The 27,355-nt window shown below is 40.6% G+C and overlaps 1 protein-coding gene across 1 annotated transcript in view; it reads left to right on the top strand.

The window, feature by feature from the left end:
- ESR2 (estrogen receptor 2) overlaps window positions 1–27,355 on the top strand; it is a 69,428-nt gene that overhangs the window by 17,919 nt on the left and 24,154 nt on the right. Inside the window, exons 4-7 of the mRNA XM_045810479.2 lie at window positions 5,952–6,068; window positions 14,028–14,327; window positions 16,738–16,876; window positions 22,876–23,009. Of these exons, the coding sequence (XP_045666435.1) occupies window positions 5,952–6,068; window positions 14,028–14,327; window positions 16,738–16,876; window positions 22,876–23,009 (690 nt within the window). The remainder of the gene's footprint in view (window positions 1–5,951; window positions 6,069–14,027; window positions 14,328–16,737; window positions 16,877–22,875; window positions 23,010–27,355) is intronic.

Genomic DNA, 27,355 nt, shown 5'->3' with positions numbered 1-27,355 from the left:
TAATCACCAGGGAAATGCAAATCAAGACCACAATGGGCTACCACCTCACACCAGTCAGAATGGCTAAAATAAAAACCACGAGAAGTAAGAAGTGTTGGTGAGGATGTGGAGAAAAGGGAACCCTCATGTTCTGTTCTTGGGAATGTAAATTGGTGCAGCCACTGTGGAAAACAGTATGGAACAAACTCAAAACATTGAAAACAGGATTACCATATGATCTAATAATTCTGCTACTGGATATTTATCCAGAGAGAATAAAAACACTAATTCAAAAGGAGATGTGCACCCCAGTGTTCACTGCAGCATTATTTACAATAGCCAAGGTATGGTAACAACCTAGGTGTCCATCAATAGATGGATGGATAAAGAAGTTACACACACAATGAAATATTACTCAGCCATAAAAAGGATGAGATCTTGCCATTTGCAACAACATGGATGGACCTAGAAAGTATAAGGCTAAGTAAACTAAGACATAGAAAAACAAATACCATGTGATTTCTTTTTTTTTTTTTTTAAGATTTTATTTATCAGAGAGCAAGAGGGAGAGTGTGAGCACAAGCAGGGTGAGCAAGAGGCAGAGGGAGAAGCAGGCTCCTCACTGAGCAAGGAGCCTGCTGCAGGACTCGATCCTAGGACTCTGGGATCATGACCTGAGCTGAAGGCAGAGGCTTGACTGACTGAGCCACCTGGGTGTCCTAATACCATCTGATTTCACTTACATGTAGGATCTAAAAATAAATGAGCAAAGAAAAAATCCCCCCCCCCCCCCCGCCGCCAAAACAGACTTTCAAATACAGAGAACAAACTAGTGGTTACCAGAAGGGGGTATGGTGCGGGGGAGGGGGGGGCAGGTGACATAAAAAGGATTAAGAGGTACAAACTTACAAAAGTTATAAAATAAGTCATAGTGATGAAAAGTACAGCATATGGAATATAATCAATAATACTGTAAAAACATTGTTAGGTGACAGATGAGGACCGTGCTTACATGGTGAGCACTGAGTACTGTATAGAATTGTTGAATCAAAATGTTATACACCTGAGCTTTTGCTTCCCAGACTTGCCTATGGTTTTACCACAGCTTGTTTGTCCTGGATTGTAATTCTCTTTTATTCCCCACCAAAAAAAAATCCATTTTCTGGTTAAAAAAAAAAAAAAAGAAAAAGTTATATACCCGAAACTAATATAATGTATGTTAATTATACTTTGATAAAATAAAACTAAAAAGGAAAAAAATTAAATCTATTTATCTAATCAATTTTCTCCACATTGTATTATTAAATAAATATATTCATTTTCATTGACTTTTTGAAAAATAGGGAAGCTTATTTTTTTAGTTGAATTTGAGCTGTAATTTCCATATAGTAAAATTCCTCTATTGTATAGTTTTATGAATTTTGAAAATGCATGTAGCCATTTACCCACATCATAATTAAGATCTGGAATGTTACCCTCAGTCCAAAAAGTCCCTGCAGGCCCATTGCCCCTAATTTCCTCCCAACCTCCCAAGCCCTGGTAGCCATTGATCTATTTTTTTTTTAAATTTTTTATTATGTTAGTCACCATACAGTACATCATTAGGTTTTGATGTAGTGTTCCATGATTCATTGTTTGCGTATTTTCTTTCCCCATATTTTTGCCTTTTGCTAGAATATCATAGGATTGAATCATAAAGTATGTAACCATCTGTGTATCACTTCTTTCACGTATCATGATGCTTTTAAGATTTATCCATGTTTGTTGTATGTACCAGTGGTTCACTCCTTTTTGTTACTGGGTATCGTCCCAACATAGAGATGTACCATAGTCTATTCATTTGGGATGTTTCCAGTTTTGTGCTATTTTGAATAACACTTCTATGAACAGTGATGTATCTCCCTCTCTGTAGACCTATATTTTTGTTTCTCTTGGGGGAATACCTAGGAGTAAAATTACTGGCTGTGTATGATAAGTATATGTTTAATTTTATAAGAAACTAGCAAACTGTTTTCCGAAGTGGTTGAACCATGTTGTACTCTCAACAATAACATATGAGACTTCCAGTTGCTCTACATCCTTGTAAAAATCCTTGATATTGTAGCCTTTTTAAAGGTTTTAGATATTCTATTGGGTATATAATTGTCTCATTGTGGTTTTAATTTACGTTTCCCTGATTACTGATCATTTTGACCATCTTTTCATGTGTTCATTGATTTTTTTCTCTCTATATATTAATTTCTTATATATACTGTTTTATTCTGTTCTGTTGACCTAGCTCTTCATTCTTATAAGTGCTACATTATTTTAACTATTATAGTTTTATTTTTTACTTCTATTATAATTTTATGCATTTTAATACGTACCAATATAAATACTTCCTATTTTAAAAGTATTCTGGCTATTTTATTTTGTTTATTTATCCATAGGGACATTAGAATAATTTTATTAAGTGGCCTCCCATCCTTAATGTTAAGAAAAGTAGAGAATTATTTTGGAAGGAATCTTTGGAATAGCCCTCACATCAAGAACATTTTATGTCTCCAGTTATTTAGGCCTTTTATATCTCTTTTACAGTTTTGTTAGTTTTTTAAAAAATATATATCTGGTACATTTCTCAGTGGTATTTCTTTTCTTTTCTTTTCTTTTTTTAAAGATTTTATTTATTTATTTGACAGAGATAGAGACAGCCAGCGAGAGAGGGAACACAAGCAGGGGGAGTGGGAGAGGGAGAAGCAGGCTCATAGCGGAGGAGCCTGATGTGGGGCTCGATCCCGGAACGCCGGGATCACGCCCTGAGCCGAAGACAGGCGCTTAACCGCTGTGCCACCCAGGCGCCCCTCTCAGTGGTATTTCTGTAAATATCATTCTTTGGGGCTATTTTATATTCATGTATAACAGTAATACTATTCACTTTCATATTGGTATTCATAATAAGCTTTTATCATTGTCCTTCGAAAGTTAAAATTTATTTGAGCACTGCTCACGGATCTTTAATGCTTTGCTTTTTACGGCTTTAGAGGCCGAGCTTTAAATGGGAAGCTCTGACAGCTGGTAGGTTATGTAGAAGATTCTTATCTTGGAGGCACATATTCCGTTAGTTCGGATTTATTTGGCCTTGAAGTCATGAAGGATGTCCTGAGGGAACAAGATGCAAGGTCGTTGCCTGCTGTTGAGGGATAAGAGTGCCAGGGAGGGCGCGGGTGATAAACATTGCTCTATTGTTGAAGGGACAACCCTGGGAGACTAAACTGAGCTGAAACTCAGATCTGCTGATCCCAAGTCCAGTGCTCTCTCTCCCCTCCACGTGGTTGTATATAAAGGACCACAGGTATTCAGACGGGCTCACTCAATAATTGTGTAGAGAGTACAGAGATAACCTGTTATGTTTTAGATGATAAAAAACACATTTTCTTATAAAGCTTTATATCTTAAAGAATTAGCTACATATTTTGCTTTTAATTTTGCTTTGAACTTTCCTCTGAGTTCTATTAGTATGGAATAGTGTGCTTCTCAGACTGTTGCATGGAACAAAAAAAACATTTTGTTTTTTTCGGGGGGGGGGCAGAGAAAGAGGGAGAGAGAGAATCCCCAAGCAGACTCTGCATTGAGCGCAGAGCCCGACGTGCGGCTCGATCTCACAACCCTGAGAACATGACCTGAACTGAAATCAAGAGTCAGATGCTTCACTGCTGGAGCCACCCCGGTGCTGCTCCAAGAAAGCCGTTTTAATATGTGAGGTAGTTCGTGTAGTTTGAGGAGGACTTTTTTTCCTTTGTCAGAAGTGAATTCAATTACCCTGACCTTCTTGCATAAGACATTTTCTCGGCTATTTTTATTTAGTGTGTTCATATTATTGTGCTTTGATTTTTTTAAAGTAAAATGATCTTTTAAAATAAACTCTGAGGAAAAAAAAATGAACCTCTGGTCCCTTAAATGCTTATTGTTATAAACCTCTCTCTAAAACTGAAAAGGATGACATCATGTATTCTTTGAATTTTTAGAAGGTCCTTGAAAGATCGTTGCTGTGATGGAAAGTACTGTGAGGTTGCATTTATCTTCTAGCCATAAAGCATTATGGTCTAGAGGGCAATGGAAAGTTTCCAGTTGGAAATCTATCTTGGCTTTTAAAATATAATTTATTTTGGAATATTACAAATGAGGATAAAAGCAGTGACAAGATAATTATCTGTTCTTTAAAAAAATGTTATACCTTATATTATCCCCTCCTCTTGAGTGTGTGTGTGGAACCTGTAAATATGAGAGTTGCTCCCTTGGTTGGGTTATCTTATATGGCAAGTGGTATTGGGGGAGTCTCATGATTACGCTATACTTATGCAAGACTCCATCATAACGGAGTGAAGACAGACTGGAAGTCAGAGAAGCGCCCCTCCTGGTCTGGACGAAAGCAAGCATGTGCTGTGAAGTGCTTTTGGGTGGGGAACTGGTTCCTCTGCAAGTAGACAGCAGTGCTCAGCTGCTGGCCAGCAAGAAAATGGGAACCTTGTTCTAACAGCTGCAAGGAGCTGATTCTGCAAACCTCTTGTATGAGTTTGGAATAAGACCCTGAGCTTCAGATGAAACCACAGCCCAGCCAACACCCTGATCACAGCCTTTAAAACCCTGAGTAGAGTAAGCTGTGCCTGGATTCTTGACTGGTGGAAATGAGATGATACATTTGTTTGGTTTTAAGCTCATAAGTTTGTAGAAATTTATTGTGCAGCATGGAAAACTAAAACCATGACCTTAAGGAGATTATTGAACTGAGCTAACGTGTTTTCTTTTGAAAAATGGGAATCCTAGCTCTTCATAGGGAAGCTATAGGATTACATGAAATTATAAAGTATCTGGAAATCGGTGGGTCGTCAGAAATGTTGGCATGCCAGGCTTCCTGCACATGGCTGGTATGAGGGGCACTTGACCGTGGTTTCTGCATCTCTGGAGTAACTGGCCCTCCTATTTCTAGAACTGTGCAGTCTGCACCTTTGCTGCCCCCACAGGCTGGCTCAGGGGATGATGGTAAAGTCACAAACAACTGAATTTCAATTTGTGTTTGGTTGAACAAGTGTTACTGGAATCTACCTGAAGTGAGAGAGAATTATAAAACTTGATTTTGGTCCAATTGTGGAACCATGTTTTTTGGTCCAGGGATTGGGGAGGGTGGCTCTACTTCTCAAAGCTCGGCCCTGAGCTCTGGTTTGAGTTCCGGTCTGCACCACACGTTTCCACATTCTCCTTGGACCAGCAGCTACCTCAGGCATTTTGTTTTTTCTCCTGGGAGCTCAAGAGGCCAAGCCAGACTGTTGGAACATCCCATCTACTAACTTACCACTGGCTAAAGCAAGTTTCAGGGCCAAGCTCGACATCAGTTGGTGGGCAAGCACACTCGAGTGTACTGAAAGGTTACAGGGCTGAGGGAGGCAGTGGAGAACGGAGAACAATAATCACCACAAGCCTCCAGTGCCAGTTCCTTTGGTTCTTCAAGTCGCTCATTTCTTTATCCTCTTAGTGATTAGTTTCATTCTCTTATTGGACTGTGAATTCTCATAAAAATGTCATGTTAAATTCTGAAGAGGGATATACATAAAAGAATGTAAGCCGTTGAATTTGGTGACCTAATGCACAAGGCCTGTTCTTGAGGAGATTCTGTGATTTGCAGCACCAATTTCAGGCAACTGTCTCACTTTCCGTATCCAAAGGAGAATATTTCTAATGTATCTCTTGAGAATTCGAAGAACATGTGGAGAATAGCCTATTTGTCAAAGAATAAGGTATGGAAATATTCCTAGGTTTTCTTGACTCACCAACAAGGCACTGATGAGGCTGAACTTTGGCCTTTGTGTCTGTACCTATCATTAAGAAGATGTCGCCTACCTCTCAGCTGAGTAGCATTATTGCTGTTGTGACCAGGAAGATATTTAATCAAGATAATGTAATAACAAATAGCCTGCCTTTTTTCCCCTCTGCTGTAGGACATAATGATTACATTTGCCCGGCTACAAATCAGTGTACGATAGATAAGAATCGGCGCAAAAGCTGCCAGGCCTGCCGACTTCGGAAGTGCTATGAAGTGGGAATGGTAAAGTGTGGTGAGTTTTTGCTTCCCCTTTCATCATGTGTGGGCCGTGGTGACACCTTTGTCAGACCGGACAGGCGGAGGGACTGGGGACAGGTAGCCTGCGTGAGAGGAGATTTAGGACTTAGTCATTATCTTCAAGTATGTGTACGCTGCCCTGTTGGAGGGGGCATTGATTTGCTCCCTGTAGCTGTTGGAGGGCAGAGCTGAGGTGAACAGGACCAGGTTACAGGACACATTTTGGCCCAACGTAGGGAAGATCTTTCTACAATTCAAGTGGTCTGATGACACAATAGGCTGCTGCATGAATTCGAGAACTCTAGCCACTGAAGCGCGCAGCTGGGTTGGATGACCATCGCCGGAGGCCTTGAGGAGTCTAAGGAGGAAGTGCTGGTAAACGTTCACAGTGAAAGCCGTGACAAGAAAGTAGACTACCTGGTGGGTTACTTGGATAGCTGGGGGGAAGACTCAGGCCTGTCCCCTATTAGCTTCCTAGAGAAGATCTATAGAGGGGTCAGAAACATGATAGAACTATGGAAAACCCATAGAACACAGATTGTTATGATGCATGTCCACACACAGATGCTTACGTCCGTGAGAAACAAAGAAAAATGGGCACATTAGTATAACAACTGACAAGAATGCCTACATTCTGCTCTCTCCACCTGGCTAACTTCTGGTTCATTCGTCTGTACACACTTGCTGGTTTATGCACACTCACATCAGCTCTGCCTGTACTTTTCCTGTTATTCTGCTCGTCAATATTTTGCCTGTGGTTAGTTGTAATTTCTCTCTTTGTTAACTATTTGAAAAATTTAAAACAAGAGTCTCTTCTCTCTGACAGTCTCTTAGGAGCTCTGCCTTTTGAACATTCTCTGTCCTTTTTTTTTTTTAATGTATATAATAGATAAGACATCTCATCCAGCGATATCACAGTACCGCAGAAGTCCTCTTATTTGATCACACTTCTCTGGCTTCCCAGAATAACCGATGTTTTTTGTTTTGTTTTTTTGTAAAATACCCCTGCCAAAGCCCGCGACCTCCCAGTGTGTGCTGGTTACTCTCTAAAACATTCGAGCATTTCTGTTCCCACCACTTCAGTTATATCCTTGTCAGTAACCAGTGGGTTTCTTCCAAAACCTATTTCTACTCATTGTAACTGTCAGATTATATAGTTTAATTAGAATTTATGCAAGCATATGAAAGAAGAGTAGGAAAAGACAGTCGTTTCTGTGAACGCTTTGGATAAAACTGTACAGGAGGGGCACCTGGCTGGCTCAGTCCGCTCTTGATCTTGGGGTTGTGAGTTCAAACCCCATGTTGGGTGTAGCACTTACATTAAAAAGTACCCCCCAAATTGTAAAGGCCTAGTAGCTATTGAGTTAGGTATGAGTGAGATTAAGGGGAGGGCTCATAAACTGAGAAAAATTCTGAATTTGGATTGCTTTATGAGTGCCTAAGTTTTCGCTCTGTTTTAACGAAGCCGAAATTGAAAATTCAGAGACAGTGTATCACGTATGTAAGAAAGTCACTTGTGATTTAAACTGACAGAGGTACTGAAGGAGAAGGCCTTGGCCCTTTGACAAAAGATTGCAAATCAGCGTTTCATATTTTAAGTTAATATTTTAAGGTGAGTCTATTTTTTAAAAAGTGATTTATAATTTAGTTTTAGGATAAGAACGCTAGTACTGTCCTACCGCCTGTTGGATAGCCAGCTGCAGCCCTGCGCTTTGGGACCAGGCAGGAGCACCTGCATATTCCGCCTGCAGGGGGCAGTGTATGTGGCAGGAAGAACAGGAGGACAGGACTCCCAAACCCGGAAGCTCATTTTTTGCTTCATTACTTCTTGGGAACGGTGACTATGGTCAAACTTAACCTTTCTGGCCCTCGGTTTTCTTATCTTTGAAAAGAAGATATCGGTTTCACTGAGTTTTGTTAGGAATGCATGCAAAAAGAGACATAAAGACCTAGCACAGTGTTTGGCACTAAATTTTAGTTTTCCTTCCTTTCTCTCTCCCTCTTTGAAGAGCTCATATAAATTATGATGAGTTTTAATGCAATACAGTCTTGCACAGGCAGAGTATAGAGAGGTAGTTTAAAAAAAATCTTTCATGACCCTTACTCAAAAGGGTATCTGCGCCCCCATGTTCATAGCAGCGTTATTTATAAAAGCCAAGGCATGGGATCAACCTAACTGTCCACAGACAGGTGAATGGATAAAAAAGTGTGTGTGTGTGTGTGTGTGTGTGTGTGTGTGTGTGTGTGTATAAAAATGGAACGTTATCCAGCCATTAAACACACACACGCAAATCCTGCCGTCTGTGACAACATGGATAGATCTTGAGGGCGTTATGCTAAGTGAAGTCAAAGACACATACTGTATGATCTCACTTACATGTGAAAATCTAAAAAAAAAAACAAAAAAACCAAACACCAAACCCAAACTCCTAGAAAAAGATATCAGATTTGTGGTTACCAGAGGCAGAGTGTGGGGGGAGAGGGAATTGGAGGGAATTGGAGAAAAGTGGTCAAGGACACAAACGTCCAGTTACAAGATAAATAAGTGCTAGCAATGTAACATACAGCATGGTGATTGTAATTAGCATTGCTGTATGATATATATGAAAGTTATTAAGAGAGTAAATCCTAAGAGTTCTGAAAGAAGAAAATTCTTTGTTTTTCTTTACTTTCCCTCTTTATGGTAGCTCTATGAGATGATGGATGCTAACTAAACTTGACTGTGGTTATCACTTCACAGTATACATAAACCAAACCATTATGCTATATGTCTTAAACTTACACAGTGATATATGGCAATTATTTCTCAATAAAACTGGAAAAAATTCTTTCATGGAAAACAGAACAAGAGAAAAGGTCATTGAATTTGGCCAAAAAGAAATTGGGTAGGGCTGTCTAAGAAAAAAATATTATCTTTGGAGATTGTAAAGGGATGAGATGGGTTGATACGCAAACAGTTGGATATTTAACCCTTTACTGACCGCAGAGAAGGCCCATTAGGAGTGAATTTTCCTAAGGATGCCTCCCTCCCCTCCCAGCACTCTTCTTGTCTGCCCTCTCAATAAACCCTCCATCCATATTCCTCTTTCTCTCCAGTCTTGGAAGATTAGGAACCTACCCGCATCCTGGATCCTCCTGCATCATTTCACTTCCCCCTTTAGAAGTTATGTCTCTTCTGCTATTGCCTTTTCCTTCCCATCTTGTGTGTTCAATGGAAATATCAATATGGTGGTTTAGATGGTGGGAGGATACCCACCCAGACTAACTCGAGGGATAAGGCTTCTTTATAAGGATATGCTGAAACGTAAATAGCCAGGAAAACAGTCTGAAGAGGCACATGCTTGGTCTATACTCCTGTGTTGTGAGAATAAATCCACGTCTTCCAGATATGATCTCTTGATTCATCTGCCGTATGTGCACAGGAAAGGGATTTGATAGAGAGGTGGTATAAAGTGGTAAAAGCACCACCTGTGGATTCAGACAACTGCTTGAGTTCATATGCTGCCTTCACTATTTTCTAGCTTTGCCACCCTGGGCAGGTGATTTGAGCTCTCTTGTGCCTAGTTCCTCCTCTGTATTGTGGAGATGATAATAGCACCTGTCCTCTAGATTAGTTTTCAGAATGAAATCTGCTATATATGATACACAAAGTCTGACATGTAGAAGCTTCCAGTAGGTGTTAGCTCTCGTTATCATTTACCATCATTACCATTGTTGTTGTCATTGTCATCACCATTATCATCATCCTCTTTTCTCAGGGTTATTTACCACTTTCCAATACAGAGCACTCCTGTTTGGTAGATTCCTTCATCAGGCTTGCTCAGAGGCACACCAGGTGACTCTGCCTAGATTATGTGGGGAAAGCCATGACACTAGAATGTCCTTGGTAGAAAACAGTGGGTTCCTTGCCAAGGGCTTTATGTTATTGATTTTAGAATCCCAAGGACTCAGTACAAGGCCCAGTATATAGGGCTTTGTAAGTGAACGTTGGTCAAGTAAACTTGAGTGCATGGATTCGTAAGCCTTTCTCTTTGTATGTAAACCTGTTTTGTAAACTCTGTTTCCTCATATGCTCTACAAAAAGGAGATGTGTGATCAGAAAGGTGCTTTCTTAAACCAAACATTTTGTTCCATTTTACCCTGGGTAAAATTACCCTTTACTGATCTTAAATAATACCTATAGCTCTCTATCTGATTACTAATAAAATGAATTAGATTTTAGACTTTTAGTTCTTTTAGTAAATACTACAGTTTGATTCAGTTATCTCTAGATAGAAAGAGCCCTTCCTTCTACTTTGATGAGCCAAGGTAAGAAGAAATTCAGATAAATTTTCTTGGGAGCAAGTAATTTAAATGTATTCATACCTCCTAACTAATATTTCTTTTTAAAAATGTGGACAGCTAATTTTAGTGAACAAACATAATGGTGGGAATATAGAAACTAGGCATATTGCAGATATAACTTTTAGGGTTTTTTTTGTGTTGAGAGGGTTGCATATAAAAGTTGTACCCATGCTAATGACATCCTGACTTATATGTTTCTTAATTTTCATTTTGTATTTTTGTCTTTAACCAATAGATTTTTAGAAATATTTTTGTGCTAAACTTTATAGGGGCTTGGAAGTTATATTTTTTTGTTATTTTTTGTGATCAAAGAATATGATCTGTGATATCAATTTTAGTTAAAATTATATTCATGAACTAGTATGTGATAATTTTTGCAAATTCCATGAGTTTTTATAGCTCAAGTTTGTGAATTGTACAATTCCAATGTTCTGTGTTCTGCCTTTTCCCCCAATTGTTTGCTCTGTCAGTTGCTGAAGAAGATACATTAAAACAGGCATTATAATAATGTATTTGTCGATTTCTCTTTTTCATTTAGTCACTTTTTGGTGTTATGTTTGTAGGTTGTGTTTTCTTGTTTTGATGTTTATGGGTTTAGAATTATTTATCTTCCTTTTATAATCTGATGAGGCCTTAATAATTTATGCCTTTTAAAGTTTATATTTTCTGATATTGATAGAGTAACTGATTTATTTGGTTAATTTTTGTCTGTTATCTTTTCTATCCCTTTATTTTCAGTTTTTTGTATGTTAGATGTATCCCTTACAAGAAGTCTGTGTGTAGATAGAAAAAAAAAATGTGATCTCAGAGTTGCTCTTAATTGATGAATTTAGTCTATTTATGTTTATTGTGATCACTGATATTTGAATTCATTTCTGTCATCTTATTTTAGGATTTAAGCAATTTCATCATATATTTTCTTTTTCTCCTTTTTGGGATTGATCCCATTTTCTTGTTTTATTTTTCCTCTTCTGCTAGTTTGGAAGGCATACATTCTGTTTCATTTCTTTTAGTGACAATTCTATTTTAGCATGCATTCTTGATTAATTTGAGAATTCATGCCATTCTCTCTATTAGATAGTTCTCTTTCCAAATAAAGAATCTTAGAAAGTTCCAGCCAAAATTATTCCTCTCTCATCTTGTTATTATCCAGTATTTGATTCTACTTTATTTCTGTACCTCCAAAAATTATTTTATTCATTCTATGTTTATTAGATTTCCTCTCATCTTTACCAATTTATTTTTTTTACCTTTGCATCTTGAATTTCATTGCTTCTCTTAGGTTCATTTTTCTCCATCCCAAATAACACAGTAGTTATTTCAAAAGGGCTGTAATATATCTTTTTAATCATTGCTTAACTCTAATGTCTTTGATTTATCCTCACTCTTGAATGATAGTTTAGCTGGGAATATAATTCTAAATTGAAGGTTTCTCCCTCCCCACACCATCTTAAAGACATTATCCCGTTGTGTTTCTGATCCGTAAACCTACAGTAACTAAAACATATTGATACCAGCACAGGTGTAAAAAAAAAAATCATCTATTTACACATATACATGTATATATACAGAGGAGAAAATCCAGAAGAAGCTACCTTTTCAACATGGAGCTTGAACTCACCACCCTGAGATCAAGATCTGAGCTGAGATCAAGAGTTGGACATTTAACTGGCTGAGCCACCCAGGCACCCCCAGAAGAAGACACTTTTATATATATTTATTAAATGACAAGGCATTTTATAAAAATCAGTGGGAAAACTTGTGCAATAAATGCTACTGGGAAAATTATACATCCATTTGAAGAACATAACATGAAATATCCATATGACATGATAGAAACATACATAAAATTCCAAATAGATTTGAACCACAAAAGTGCTTAAAGAAGATACAAGAAAATATTTGTATAATCTTGATGTGAAACAAAAGACAAATTTGTGTACTAAACCTTCTTAGGACAACAGATACCATGAGTAAAGTTAAAAGATATATGACAAGACAAATATGGCACATAACAAAAGTTATCTGTAGTTACTCAATAAGCTTTGGGCGTTATTAGGCAGGAAAAGGGCAAAAGAAGCAGGCAATGTACAAGTAAAAGAAATACAAAGTATGGCAAATATATTAGTCAACCTTGCTACCAGTTAAAAGAATACAAAGTAAAGTGAGATTGTTTAGTCACTTGTCAGATTAGCAAAGATTAGAAATTGCCCAATGGTATTATGAGAAAATAGGAAGATCCTTAAAGTATTGTTTGTATTATAAATTTTAGAATAGTTTTAGTGGGTAACCTATTAATATGTATCGAAATCTTAAGTGTGTATATGCCTTGGTTCAGCAACTTCTTGAATTTACTTTAAGGAATGAATTAGATGCATGTACAAAGATGCATTTTTGTTGTACTATGAATACTAGCAAAGAAATTAGGACTAACCTAGATTTCCATTGACAGGGGATACTTTAGATAAAGTGATGCTATTGTCATAAAACAGAATGCTGCATAGATTTTTAAATTGTACAATGATACATTTTTTAATATTTTTTTATTATGTTAGTCACTATACAGTGCATCCCTAGTTCTTGATGTAAAGTTCCATGATTCATTACTTGCATACAACACCCAGTGCACCATGCAATACATGCTCTCCTTAATACCCATCACCAGCCCATCCCATTCCCTCACCCCTCTTCCTCTCTGAAGCCCTCAGTTTGTTTCTCAGAGTCCATAGTCTCTCATGGTTCATTCCCCCTTCTGTTTACCCCCCCTTTCTTCTTCCCTTCTCCAACCGATCTTCCTGCTTCTTATGTTCTATAAATGAGTGAAACCATATGATAATTGTCTTTCTGTGCTTGACTTATTTCGCTTAGCATTATCTCCTCCAGTCCTGTCCATGTTGCTGCAAATGTTGAGAACTCGTTCTTTTTGATGGCTGAGTAATATTCCATTGTATATATGGACCACATCTTAAAAAGAAAAAGGTTAAAAATAGTGTGTGTATACTGTGATCCAAATTTTGTATATAAAATATGGAAAAGTAAAAACATTAAAACTGAAAGAATTTGTGCCAAAATTTGTACTCTTCTATCTTTTTCAGATTTTTAAAAAATTTATTATTTGAAATATATTTGTACAAATATGTAAAAAGAATACATATGTGTATGTGTAAACACATACATAAACATTTTAAGAATGTATTTTAAGAGTATATTATTTGATAACTGTTTGGAAATATCAATGTTCAGTTCCTAACTTTTCCCCATCTTTTGTCTGAAGAAAATTCCTAATTCCATGGTTTGGAAACTGAGGTATGTCAGCACTCTTTAAAAGAGAAATAGATTTAGTATCCATGGGTGATCTTGAAATGGAGACCTTATTTGGGCTATTGTCCCTAACAAGTCAAATTTTTATTTTGTTAAAATAGACGCAAATGTAATAATCTTTGGTACTTGCCCCACAGGTTCCAGGAAATAAGTCAGGCTTCTGTTGTAAGACACATCGTGAGGATAGACTCAGGTCATTACCTCACTCTTGCCCTGGGGACCCAGAGAACTTGAGTGCTGGGTTGGGGAAGCCACGGGAAAGTACTGTGTTATCATCTCTGCGGTTTAGGCTCCCGGAGAGAAAGATGCGGGTACCGAGTTATGCGAAGGCAGAAGAGTTCTGATGAGCCGCTGCACTGCCTGAGCAAAGCCAAGAAAAGTGGTGGACACGTGACCCGAGTGAAGGAGCTGCTGCTGAGCGCCCTGAGCCCGGAGCAGCTGGTGCTCACGCTCCTGGAGGCAGAGCCGCCCCACGTGCTCGTGAGCCGCCCCAGCACGCCCTTCACCGAGGCCTCCATGATGATGTCCCTGACCAAGCTGGCCGACAAGGAGCTGGTGCACATGATTGGCTGGGCCAAGAAAATTCCGGGTAGGTCTTTCTGGATCTTAGCTTTGCATTTATGGTAGAAAGGCCTGCCCCTCACATTTATAGGGCAAGAGTACAAAATGGAGGTCCACAAATGATGTCTGGATGTGTAACGGTTTGACAGCTTGATTTATAATCTTTAAATGAAATATGTTCGTTCTTCCTGTCTTGTCATATACGCCTTCTGCATGTACTGGAAGGTCCAGCTCCAATTTAGAATTCTTGGACTCATCCGAGTTCTCTACCAGACATGGTAGTACAAGAAGAATGGTATATGGTGAGATTCCTTCCATGGCTGCCTCTCTTCTTTTCCCACCCCAGAACCATCCCACAGGGCCTTGTCCACACCCTGTCCCCCGTGGCCACATCTCCTATGCACACTAGCATGTTGGACATGTCTTATGCCGAGATGTGGTCTGAGAGGGTGGATCCAAGAAAAAAACCCACCCAGGCTCTGGAAGTGGGCCCAAAGTGACTATTTGGGCAAGAGATTCTAGGGTCAGGCCGGTTCGTAATATATACCTGAAATACCTCATTGTGCTAAACTTACCACCTCGTTATCGTTTGAATTGGTGTTTCTGTGAAAGTGAATCTAGAATTCGAACACAGAATGGCAGCAGCCCATCCCCCTGAAAGGGCTTCTCCATGTGCATATTTACGGTCATCCAAGAAATGAGGTCTCTCTCCTGGTTCCAAGCCTAGGGACAGTTCCCATGGCCTGCAGGCTGCAACCGCTTAGACGAAGTATAAATCCTGGAAGCTGCGGAGAAGCTGGGTGAGGAGGAGTTGGGGGTGAGGCGCTGTGGGACCCCAGGCCTGGTATAACAGTATGTCTTGGGTCATTTGTCGGCTTGGGCCCATTCCTTCGGAGCTTCCTGCGGATCTTCTGGTGTCTGGTTTTGTTCTGAGAGTCCAGCTTCACCTCAGCCAGAATGGTGGTATTTTCTGTGCTGTTCTCATAGGAGACGATGCGGTTACCTCCCGCTAGCTGTTGTGCTGCGGGCATGCCAACACTGGTTTTCAGGCCCCCACGTGGAGGGTGCTGGTGAAACCAATGATCATTGAGAGCCAGGCAGCTTCTTTGTGCCATAACAACACTGAATTCCTGAGCTGCATTAGCCCGTCTTTAAGCCTTGAGTTTGAAACAAATTTTCAGAAAATTTAGGCATAGTCTGAAGGTGTGACTTTTCTTTCCGCTCTCGGTGGTGTAGTCATTTTCCAAAATTAAAAAAAAAAAAATAGTAAAACATCACCTAGGCTTGATCTTGTTGAATAGCTGCAAATCTAAGAAGCCTAATCTCCCGTGGGCAGGCTTATTGTCTGTAGCAGCAGACGAGATTGGAACGTGTACGCGTGTTGGATGAAGGACTGAGCCATCTTCCCCTTCTGACTCCCTCCATTCAGTTCTCCTTTGTGCACGGCACCGTTGTACTGCTCACAGGATTGACCCGCGCGTGCTTCTCGTGCCGCGGTCTCCTCATCCGTAAAACGACGATGCTGACGGAGGCTGCCCGCAGGGCATTCTCGGACCGTAGGCATTGTTACTGCCATGCGTTCTGTAAGAAAATCGACTTAAAGGGAGACTGAGTAATTAGCCAGGACGAAGCTGAGCCAGGATCGTAACCAGAGTCCGCTGCACTCCTGGACTGCATGTTGGGTTCGTTTTTATATTGCACTGCCTTCTCTTTTTATCGTGGTTTGTGGAGGAAGCGCCAGTGATCTCAGCTTTGCTTTGCTTTTCTAGTGCTCACGTCCCTAGAGATTACCTGTTTCTTTCCGCTTTTTGGACGAGCTCATGCTGTTAGGACATCAGGCTACTGGGACCTGCTTCTATTGTTACATTTGCTTTTCAGGATAGAACAGGCTAGAGACAGCCCTGCTACTCAGACCAAACTTTTAAGCAATCGGAGATGTCTTTCATTTGAAGCCTTGACTTTCTGCAGGGGCTGGTGCTGTTCTCTCTGCATGTCCCACACTCCCCACCCCTGCCATCCCATCCCTCCACCCCTCCCAGTCCCTCTTGTGGACTGGGCCAGACAGGCCTCCAACTATTATCTTTCTCAGCAGTGCGGAGGAATTAAAAACATATAACTAAAAATGATCTGTTCCAACTTTCTGTTCTTCCCTAGCATTTGTCTGGGGAGCTAGAAGTGCAGGTTAATAGTCCTTTATAAATCTTAAATGGAATAGATTAGTCCCTAGAAGGCAGCCAAGGCTGGACATTGTGAGTTGCGTACTCAGAGTTCAAAATTCCCTTCCTTAGGTCAGCATTTAACCACATCTTTAAAATATTGAGTGTTTCCCTATATTGTTTGTGTTTTCATAGCTTGTTAAAACTTGCTCTTCTGTTTTCACAGAAACAGGGAGTTGAGAAGGAGAGTGGGTATGTCTCACGGCCTCTTGCTTTCCCCAGGCTTTGTGGAGCTCAGCCTCTACGACCAGGTGCGCCTCCTGGAGAGCTGCTGGATGGAGGTGTTAATGGTGGGGCTGATGTGGCGGTCCATTGACCACCCAGGCAAGCTCATCTTTGCTCCAGACCTCATTCTGGACAGGTGAGGAAAAAATGCATTGTTTCTTCTCTGACCTGTTTGAGTCCTGGGTGCCACAATTAAAATCTCGCACTTAAAAGGGCTATTAAGAGGGCGATAATGTCATGAGCTCCTTCCCCAGGTCAAGAACCTGACGGAGAAGGAGAGCGTGGGTCCTAGGATTCAGTGTCCTGTGACTCATTCTTACCTGTGGTGGGGCGGCATGTACAGGCCAGACCATAACAGGGCCTCTACCTGCAGAATATATAGCTACTAAATGTACAAGTCAACTTAGATTTTTCTGTATTAAAAATTCCATTTTCAGTTTGTAATTTTAAGTTCCTGCTGTTCGGTTTCCACTTGTAGGGACCATGTATATCTCTGTCTAGAAGGGTGATCGAATTCTTACAAATCTGCAAAGTTTATTTTAATGTGCTTGGACTCTAATTGCAGGTACTCTCTAGCATTTTTGAAAATAGCAGTGGAAGGAATGGTTATTAAAACCAATGAAAGGTAACGGAAATTGGGGAATGATAGTGCCAATGCCATTACTCGCTTACATTTTGTTTTTTCTTAAAGATGGCACGGCAACGGAAGCCATTTGTAATTGACTCAGGTGAACTGTTCACGGAGGAAAAGCTAGAGTACCAACACTCAAAATTTTAGTACGAAAAATAGAACTCTTTCTTGTTATACATTTGAGCAGTTTGAAAATAATGATGGAAATTGATCTCCACATTCCTTATTTTGAAAAAGTTCTAGGATAGAATGTTCAGTCACATTTGCCTCTGTGCACAGAGTAGAAGGATGCCATTATACGAATGGAGAGCATCTGCACCCAACCCTTGGTATTACCTCTTTGGGGCATCAGAAGACCCCGATGCACATATTACACAGATAAAAAGTGATACCCCCAAGGTTTTAGCAGCCATTCTGCCTGTTGTCCTGGATGACAACGTTGACAAAGAGCACTGTTCTAAGTAACGGAGGTGTTTTGGTGGAGAGCAGAGCCTTTGGCAAGAGCTGGAGCTTAGGCTGTGGCTCAGTCAAGAGCAAGCCCAGGTGTTGAACCATAGAAGAAGGTTCTGGAAGTCCAGACACTTCAGTAGCAATCAAAATAGCGAACCTATTGGCTTGTATATGCCAGGCATCACCTTGAGCACTTGATGTGTTAACTCATTTCATCTTAACAGCCCTCTTTGAGTAAGCGCCATTATTATCCCTATTCTTCAGATATGGAAATATTGGGGGGGGGGTTAGGTCATTTACCTGCAGTTACAGAGTAGTAAGTGGTGGAGCTGGACATGGGGGCTGGCTGTGAAGTCCATGTTCCTAATATAACAGTAGTTACCTGTATAAAAGGGCATGCCGTTCCACTTGGCGTTCAAATGAAGCCATATACACGCACACACGTGCGCACACACACAAATATACACATATAATTCTCCTAGAAGTTAGTGCGAGAAAGAAGTTTCATCCCTTGATGAGTCATTACATTTGCAGACACTGGGATTAAGTTATTTTACTTTTTGTCTTGGTTTCTAAATTGATGCTCCATTTAATATTTATGTTCATTGACTGTTTCATTCATGGTTTTGAGTAGAATTAACTCTCCACTTTGTTTGGGCTCTTTAATTCCTGTAAGTGTAAGTTATTGTAAATGGACACACATCCTGGACAAATTTTAGGTTAAGTAATAGAAGAAAAAAAATAATTTTTCTTACAAATTATTTTAATAGTCTCACAGTACTTTTTAAAGATTTTATGTATGTTATGTATTATTTATTTATTTGAGAGAGAGCGAGCAGGGGGAGGAGCAGAGGGAGAGGGACAAGGAGACTCCATGCTGAACGTGGAGCTGGACACGGGGCCTGATCCCATAACTCGGAGATCATGACCTGAGCTGAAATCAAGAGTTGGATGCTTACCTAACTGAGCCACCCAGGCGCCCCTCACACTACTTTTTATAAATATTTGAAAGTATCGTGTTGTACAGCACGCAAATATAGTATATCTGAGTATAGGAGAGGAGTGTCTGGGATTGTAAATGCCTTCACACTGAGCAGGCGTTTTCGGTAGTACCTGTCGTGTTTATTTTTTGTTGCAATCTCTAGTATCGCCAGCACATAAACTTTGTGACGTCTAGAATTTCAAGTCTAAGATAGTTCAGTTCCTTCATGCATGTATGATACGAATGTTGTCTTATGTAAACGTGTGTTGCCTATTCAAAAATGCTCTAAATGTTCCTTATTCAAAGAGTCAGAGATTACACATCATAAAGAAGTATTATGAGGTTTTTCTGCAACATGAATAAATAATTTGCACAGTACTTGAAAATCGCTGTCTTTTGGCAGATTGTCCTATCAGAGTTCCTTCCAGTGGTGGTGTGACCGTAGAAGCTGTGAATATAACTAAATTAGTTCACTTGGGAGACTGAGACAGTAATTGCTGTTGTCCTTCATTCTTGCTGAGGCTTCAGTAGCAAGAAAACTTGAACCTACTCGGTTACCTCAGCTTATTTCTAAACAAGGTGGTTCTTCTCTCAGTAACCACTAGAGTTACAAATTCATGTGAATCTGAGCTTCTGCTTGCTTGAGAAAAATCATATATGCGAACATATGCTGTGTCCTTGGCCTCAATAGGAAACTGTCTAATATTACGTATTAAAAAGTCAGAGGGGGGGCGCCTGGGTGGCACAGCGGTTGGGCGTCTGCCTTCGGCTCAGGGCGTGATCCCGGCGTTCTGGAATCGAGCCCCACATCAGGCTCCTCCGCTATGAGCCTGCTTCTTCCTCTCCCACTCCCCCTGCTTGTGTTCCCTCTCTCGCTGGCTGTCTCTCTCTCTGTCGAACAGATAAATAAAATCTTTAAAAAAAATAAAAAGTCAGAGGGAGTTTGGATCTGGGCTTGGACGCCATTATGGACATTTACGGAATTCCATGGAATCATATTGTAAATGTACCGAATTTGCTTTCACCACGTTAACTATTTGTGGATCGAATTTCAAGATACCCAAAAAATTTTCACTTCCCTTTTTCTATGTAGGTGATTTTCACCTACATAGAAATATTTAAGAAGACTTAAATATTAAACTGATGTGAAAAATGTGTTAAGCCTGGAGCCCCCGCACCCTAGTGCCGCCCTCCCCCACCGGAAGTGAACTGTGGTCTACATACACCCACATGTATGCTGCCAGCGGCCATGTGTGTGGGTACAAAATAGTGCACCCACAGCAATGTCCACTCATTCAACATTCTGTCCTTGGTATCAAACAGAATCTTTTTCTTTTATAAAGGAGTGGTTATCGCATAATAAGACATTCCACACATCCTTACTAATTTTATTTTTGCTTAGCCCTAGTTTATGGACAAATGCTGGGCAAAAGTAAGCTTCTGGGAGCAGGTTGGTTTGATTATAGATTGTTTTGGTATTTTAACATTCAAATCATACGTCTTCTCTCTTTAATTCAAATCTTTTGATCTTATCCTAATTTCTTACTCCTAATTGTTTCATTCCATAGTTGTAAGTGTAATAGATCTCGTGAATGTGTTGTTTAAAAGTCCTTCCTCTGTATAACTCATTCCAGGCAGAACTTCTATTAGGGTGTCATTTATGAGGTATTGTACCTTATTTCCTATATTTCTCATTTATTTCCTAAAAAAATATATTTGGTTTCCCCAGCCTGTGAAGTGAGTGCAAATATTCTAGCTGTGCCTCCCCATGAATGAAATGGTTGGCTGTCACAGCTGCTGGTAAAAGCACTCAGACTTCGTTCTTTAGAATTAGAGGTTCACTTTTTCCATGAGGTACACATGTTCTGATTACTGTGAGTTATAGCATTTCTCAGGGCTTAGGACGCTCTGGAATATAAACTCTCCCTCCATTTTTGAAATATGAATTTGCATTTAAAATGGCATGCATTTCAATGAGGAAATGATACTAATTTCAATTTTGATGATGATACAAATGATACTAATTTCAATTTTGCAGAGGTTGAAAACTTGGTTACCTCAGCTTGCATGTGTTTTTAGGTACATGTGGCAACCTCTGCAAAATCGGATTGATTTCAGGTGAATCCTCTTACGCTATTTGGGGAGCGACGAGTGTGCACGTGTGCGTGCATGTGAATGCACGTGCGCCTATGTGTTCATGACCCCGCCTCTGACTGAGTCTCACGGACAAGTAAAGAGTCAAACTATTAATCAATGCGGGACTGGGTGGGCTTTTCATTTTTATCCCCAGAGATATTTTATTTTTTTTAAGATTTTATTTTTAAGTAATCTCTATACCCACTGTGGGGCTTGAATTTATAACCCCAAGATCAAGAGTCGCATGCTGTCCGGATTCAGCCAGCCGATTGCCCCCTCCCCCCAACCCTGAGATATTTTAGAACCAGCTTTTCTCGGTGTCAGATGTCCTCAAGCCCAGTGATGACAGTTTTCAATAATTAATTGCCTCAAGCACAGTGATTTGGTTATACGGCATTCGGGGCATTCGGTGCACGGGTATTTCTATGTGCAGAGCATGCATGGTCCTTTCTAGGCACTTGCAGCAGGCTGCCTGGGACAGCCCAGCGCAGAGGAGGTGGGGAGGAGGGGACTTGGGGAGGTTTGGCGGTTCCCTACGGGTTTCAGTGCCCTTTGCCCAGGGCTCTGATTCTCCAACGTAGCCTTTCTCTGTGAGTAACTTCTAGGAGGCATTGGTGTTTTATCACTTAACCTGTGCATTTTTGGAAAGCCTCAGGTGGTTGCAGAAGTTACGTGTTTGTTTGGGACTCACAATGTGCTTGCTGGTAGCTTTGTGTAGGTGAGTCTGGGGGAGGTTCAGTGCTTTGGGACGCAGGATCCTGGCAAACTGCTGCCCTCACAGAGAACCCAGTGGGAAAGGCTGCACCAGCACTGGTGGTTCCCACTGGTGTCCGTGCATTTGAGTTCAGAGACCCTTTCCCCAGCCGCCACCACCATTGAAATGTCCTGGCTTGGGGTTGGGGGAAGGAAGGAGGGAACAGCCAGTTCTCTAAAGATGTCAGGTTCCCTTCAGGGGCTGCGGGGGAGACTGAAGATGAAACTTGCAGACACCCACGGCCGCCAGGCTCCCCTTCAGCCCGGCTGCAGGTGTTGAGAAGCAAATGAAAGTTTCATGGCAAAATCGTCTAACTGCTTGTCAAGGGCTTCCAGTGACTATGACTGATGATAATAGGAGTTTTTGGGGAGCAGTGAGGCAGAATAATGTGTGTCTGGCTGGAGTGAATTGAAGCTGGTATTTTCTAAATACAGTTCAAGTAATTTCCTTCAAAAGTATGCATAAAAATTCATTTCTATGAATGTTCAAAAGAATTTTGATTATATGGTTCAAAGTTTGTCTAAAACTTTTGCTTAAAAATAATCTTTGGCAAGTCAAAAGTGCTCGTCTCCCTTTCTCCCTTCCTTTCCTCGTTCTCATCTGTCTTTAATTGTGATTTCTTTGTGTATCAGACTCGCTTTTCTTTTTCAAGTTCTGTTTAATATCTCTTAGTTGCCCCACCGGTTTCTAAATGACCGCTGGGGAGTGAGTTAAGCCCTAGATGTGAGGGATGGTTTCTTCTCAGGGCATTTGCTTTGGTAACGTTCAGTTTTCCTCATTAGCACTTCAGAGTCTTCTGATGGGAACATGGAACGTCTCATTTTAGCAACGTGAGTCGTAGCTATGGCTGGTTGGCTGTAGATCGAAAATAATCAACAGAAATGGTATTCTGTCAGAGAAAACATTGGGGGTGAACCGGTAGAAAGGAAGTGTATTTCCAGTGCACATTTTTGCCTAAATAGTATTTATTCAAATGTTTGCTTTTGGAATTTAGAGAAAGTTCCCTGTCCTCTTTATATGAAGATAATTCTAGTAATTTCATATCACTGGAGGTGCTTTCATTACCATTTTGTTAAATTATGTACAAGATGAAATTTGATATTATCAAGAAAATACTCCTTATTGATTTTGATGGTTGCCTAGTGCTGCATGTTTCTTAAATTTCCAAATGAACTTTTGTAGGGATGAGGGGAAATGCGTAGAAGGAATTCTGGAAATCTTCGACATGCTCTTGGCAACAACTTCAAGGTTCCGTGAGTTAAAACTCCAACACAAAGAGTATCTCTGTGTCAAGGCCATGGTCCTCCTCAACTCCAGTAAGTAGCCACACAGCTGGGCTGTGTCGTATGGGGGAGAGTTGCTGTTTCTAGAGCTGGCATGGAGTGAAGAACAGTATTGAACTTATTTTACTTAAGGGGGAAATGGCTTTCTTTCTGACTTCTGTTTCATTTTATAGGGATTTAAAGTGCAGTTAACTTTTGGTAACTTGAATACAAATTATTCACTGACTGAATTACTGGCAGTAATTAAAAAAGCGTCTCAAGCCACTTTGCTGGAAAAGAAAAAAAATGAACTTTAAAATACTTGCTTTGCAGCCTTTGTTCATCGTTTATACAGGCATTGTAGATGGTTGACATGCGTTTATATTTATTGTTTTGCTTTTACAGATCCATTCATTCATTCATTTTATTTATTCATTTGGTAAAGACATTGAAGATCCAGTCCTGCCTTCCAGTAGCCCATAGCAGAGTAAGGGAGAGGGAGAAAAATCATTAAAAAGAGCAGCCCTAGAAGAAGTGTAGACAGGGGAGCGTCGCGGACAGATAGACGTTTCATAAAGGTCACTCTGGCTTCCACGTGGAGGATTGGCTGGAGAGGAGAGAGACAGAGGCAGGGGCCCGGGACAGTGAGAGCCTGAACTGACTTGGTGTGCAGGACCAGGGAGGAAGGGCATCTCCTGAAGGAAACATAGGGGTTAGAGGCGGGAAATGAGGGAGGTGTCGAAGATATGTGGGTGTTGTAGCCGTGCTGCTCTTTTCTTATTATGTAAGTAACACCTGGTTATTGTAAATAGTCAAACAAGAGAAAAACATATAAGGAAGAAAAATATCACCAGGATTCTCCCCTGTGCCTGGGCAAGAGCAGCACCATAACTTTGGTGACCAATCTTTAACAGTTGTCTGTGGATAGACAGACAGCTCTTGATAGATACAGCTCGGTAGAAAGGTAGACAGAGATGGGTGGGTAGGTAGGTACGTAGGTAGATATGGGCACACACACATCCATATTCAGAGAGATACCCAGGCACACACAGGCTTACATGTATAATTTTACATAAACAGCATAGTGTCTTATGTTAAAAATTATAGAGACTTTGAAAGAGACTTGTTTTGATCTAATTATTTGCTTGACCCTTCCATCCCAACACCAAGTAGTTAATCTGGCCAGAGGACAGACTTCATACCTTCTTCTATTCTCTAATAATCTTTTAAAATAACACCTCACCTTCAGTATCCACAAAGATAAGATTCCCCCCCCCACTTAAAAAATTGGGGTACATAATATACAAATACTTCTCTGTGTCTTTTTTACTTTTCAAAATGCTGTGAAATACCTCCAGGTCAACTAGGAGAGATCTAACTCAATCTTTGAGTGAGGACATTGTCTAAATTATATTTAGACATTTCTTTATTAATGGACCTTTACTTATTTACAGGCTTTGTGTTTTTTCCCATTATAAACATTGCTGCTGTAAGTACGGTGGTGCTGTTTTGTACACATTTCTAAATTTCTATGTAGTGTTCACGCTGTTCAGTTTACTATCTACCTGGTATTTGGTCCAGCTGCTGTCACCAGTGTTGATTGCTTTGCTTTGCTATTTACTCTTGTTGGTTGGTTTCTTTCTAAAATAAAATGTATATGCAAGTTTTAATCCTCAACTGATGACTTACAGCTAACTTCATTTGGACATCATGTGGGGCTTTACTATCTAGATTTTATCCCACCTAAGAACTTTCATGTTTGAAACAATAAGAATCTGTGGGATCATAGTATGCTACTTTATTTTAAATTAGCCAAAGCAGCAGTTCCTGAGGCTAAAACTCAGTGCAGAATCTGTGGCCACGTTCTGGGGCCAGCTGACCTCTCCTTCTGTAGTCTATACTTTTCTGCATGTCTAACACCCCCATCGACTCTTGGACATTGGCGCTAGATTTGATGAAGCGGAAAGGAAATCTCTAGAGCAGTGCTTCTCAAGCTATCTGTGGTGAAGGATCAGGTTTCTTTTTCTTTTTTCTTTCCCAAATTATTGTAGACGTATAATAAAAATAAATTACTGGAAAAAATGAAGTAAAAGTACAAAATACAAGTGCCAGTTTTTGTTATTACATTAAATTGATTTACAGTTTTTTAAAAGATTTTATTTATTTGTCTGAGAGGGAGAGAGAGAATAAGAGAAGCCGCACAAACAGGGGGAGTAGCAGGCAGACAGAGAAGCAGGCTTCCTGCTGAGCAAGGAACCCAATGCGGGACTCGATCCCAGGATCCTGGGATCATGACCTGAGCCGAAGGCAGATGCTTAACCGACTGAGCCATCCAGGTGTCCCTAAATTGATTTAAAATTACTCTGTCAATTGCTCTAAGAGTTTCCCGACGCTTACCCTCAATTCCTACTTATCTCTGCGGACTGGTAACAGACCACACTTTGAGTAGCCCTGGTATAGAGCGTGGAGATAGACGGCTGGGTCTAGGGTAAGTCTTGACGGAGGGGGAAGGAGGGGAATGAAGAAGGCATCTGAAGGTCATGTGAGGTACAGAGACCCTGTAGACAACCTTTGGGTACTGCCCAGTTGGGTTTTAATCTGGCCCTACTTGCCTGGCAGGACATTTTCCCTAGACCCAATACACTCTCAACCCCAGCTCAGGGAAACAGTTTATGACTAGAAACGGTCAATTGTTGGACAAATGAAAATTGTAGGGAAAGCCAAGAAAACTCGTAAATGCTGTGGGACTTCTGGCACCGTCTTGACATTTGTTACCATTCACCTTTCACAGCATAATACAAGGGTCCAGCTTACATCAGCGATTAAGGTGGTGTGCATGTAGAAAATGCCCCGCTGAGACATTTGAAAGTGATCATGGAAGAAAGTCAACTTTTCCTGATCTCTTTGAACCCACCTACAGACCTTACCTCACATGTGTGCTGACATTTCTGCCTCTGTTAAAGGGGGATTTGCTTGAAAAACGCATTCCCATCTTGGCCCAGGAGGACCAGCAAACGCCGGATTATGGTGCTTCTCTTACTTTCAGAAATAATTTAGAACTCTTTTCTGTGCAGTAAAGTGCTCCTTGGAAAGCCGTTCGCTGCTTGTTACAACACTTTGCAGTATAAAGCCTTCTGTTTGGCAAGGCTCCTTACCGTCAGTTTAGCCGCCGAGATGTCATATTGTGTTGCTGTGAAAGCTAGAAGCATCATCTGTGCAAACGGGAAACGCTAAGGCCACGGCGTTCCTGCTGCAGCATCTGACAGAACTGTCGTAGTCAGAGAATTACAGAGGGTGAGTCAGGCATGTGAGGTAATTACCACTTGTGGTGGTAAATTGAGTAGAATTTGTTTATAGTAAATCTCCATTTAGGAAATCTTTTAACAAAGTTCCTTTCTCACTTGGTAGTCATAACAGTTGTCAAATGGGTTTAGGAAGATGGGATTCTGTTTCTATTGGAAAATTTCCACTGTCAGGAGAGAAGAGGGGTCTTTTCTATGCTAGGTTTTAAGCATTTGAAGGTGTAAGCGTGTGGTTTTTTGTTTTTTGTTCTGTTTGTAGCATTACGTTAAAAATAGGGACAGAATCTACTTTCCCACCTTGAAAAAAAAGAAAAACTAGAGAATGTACAAAATAGATATTGGACAGTAAACCACACAGGACAGTGATCCCCAAGAGAATGGACACAAAATGAACCCTTTGATCATCCAGTTTACTACGTAGAGCCAACTTCCGGGTCCCATAGGGAGAGGTAAGCCAAAGAGACACTCGAGGTCTCCCTGCACTGGGAAGACAGAATTGTGCATTTGGGGAGGCCAACGCCGCTGGGATTTGCAGGGGAGGAGACTACTGGCGAGGGAAGAGCCAGCCGCAGAGGCTTTGTGGGTCTGTGGCAGATGCCCTTCCAGTCTTCAGCTGAGCACTAATCTCATGCTTATAAAGATACTTAACCAAGGACAGAGAAAGAGCCATCAGAAAGGAGCAGGCAGAATAATCCCTAGCATTCACCCAGGGCCAGGAATAGTTCATGTTCCCACAGTCAGAGGAAAAGCTTGTAATATACTGGACATTGGGTATAGTGCCCCAAAACGTATTGTGTCAGTGGTGAGGTAAACTTAGCTCTAGACTAAAGGCTGCTCTGGTCCTACCAAACCCAACTTAAGAGCACGCCTGAAGGATCAAGCTCATTGTCAAGTAACTTCACTGCATCACAGAACAAAGCTCAAGAATATCCAGCACCCACCCAGTTTTACGGTGATGAAGCTTGTAATGTCTTATAACCAGTCCAAAGTTAGCAAGCGTGCCAAGAAGCAGAAAACGTGACCTCTAATGTAATGAGGAGAACCAAGAAATTAGAAAAGACCCCCACGTGATACAGATGATAGAATTAGTAGACAAGA

Source organism: Ursus americanus, chromosome 26, assembly GCF_024610735.1.
Source record: "Ursus americanus isolate L20-20 chromosome 26, mUrsAme1.1.p, whole genome shotgun sequence".
NCBI classification, from domain to species: domain Eukaryota; kingdom Metazoa; phylum Chordata; class Mammalia; order Carnivora; family Ursidae; genus Ursus; species Ursus americanus.
The sequence above is the reverse complement of the archived record's forward strand: the minus strand, read 5'-3'. Positions and strand labels throughout refer to the sequence as shown.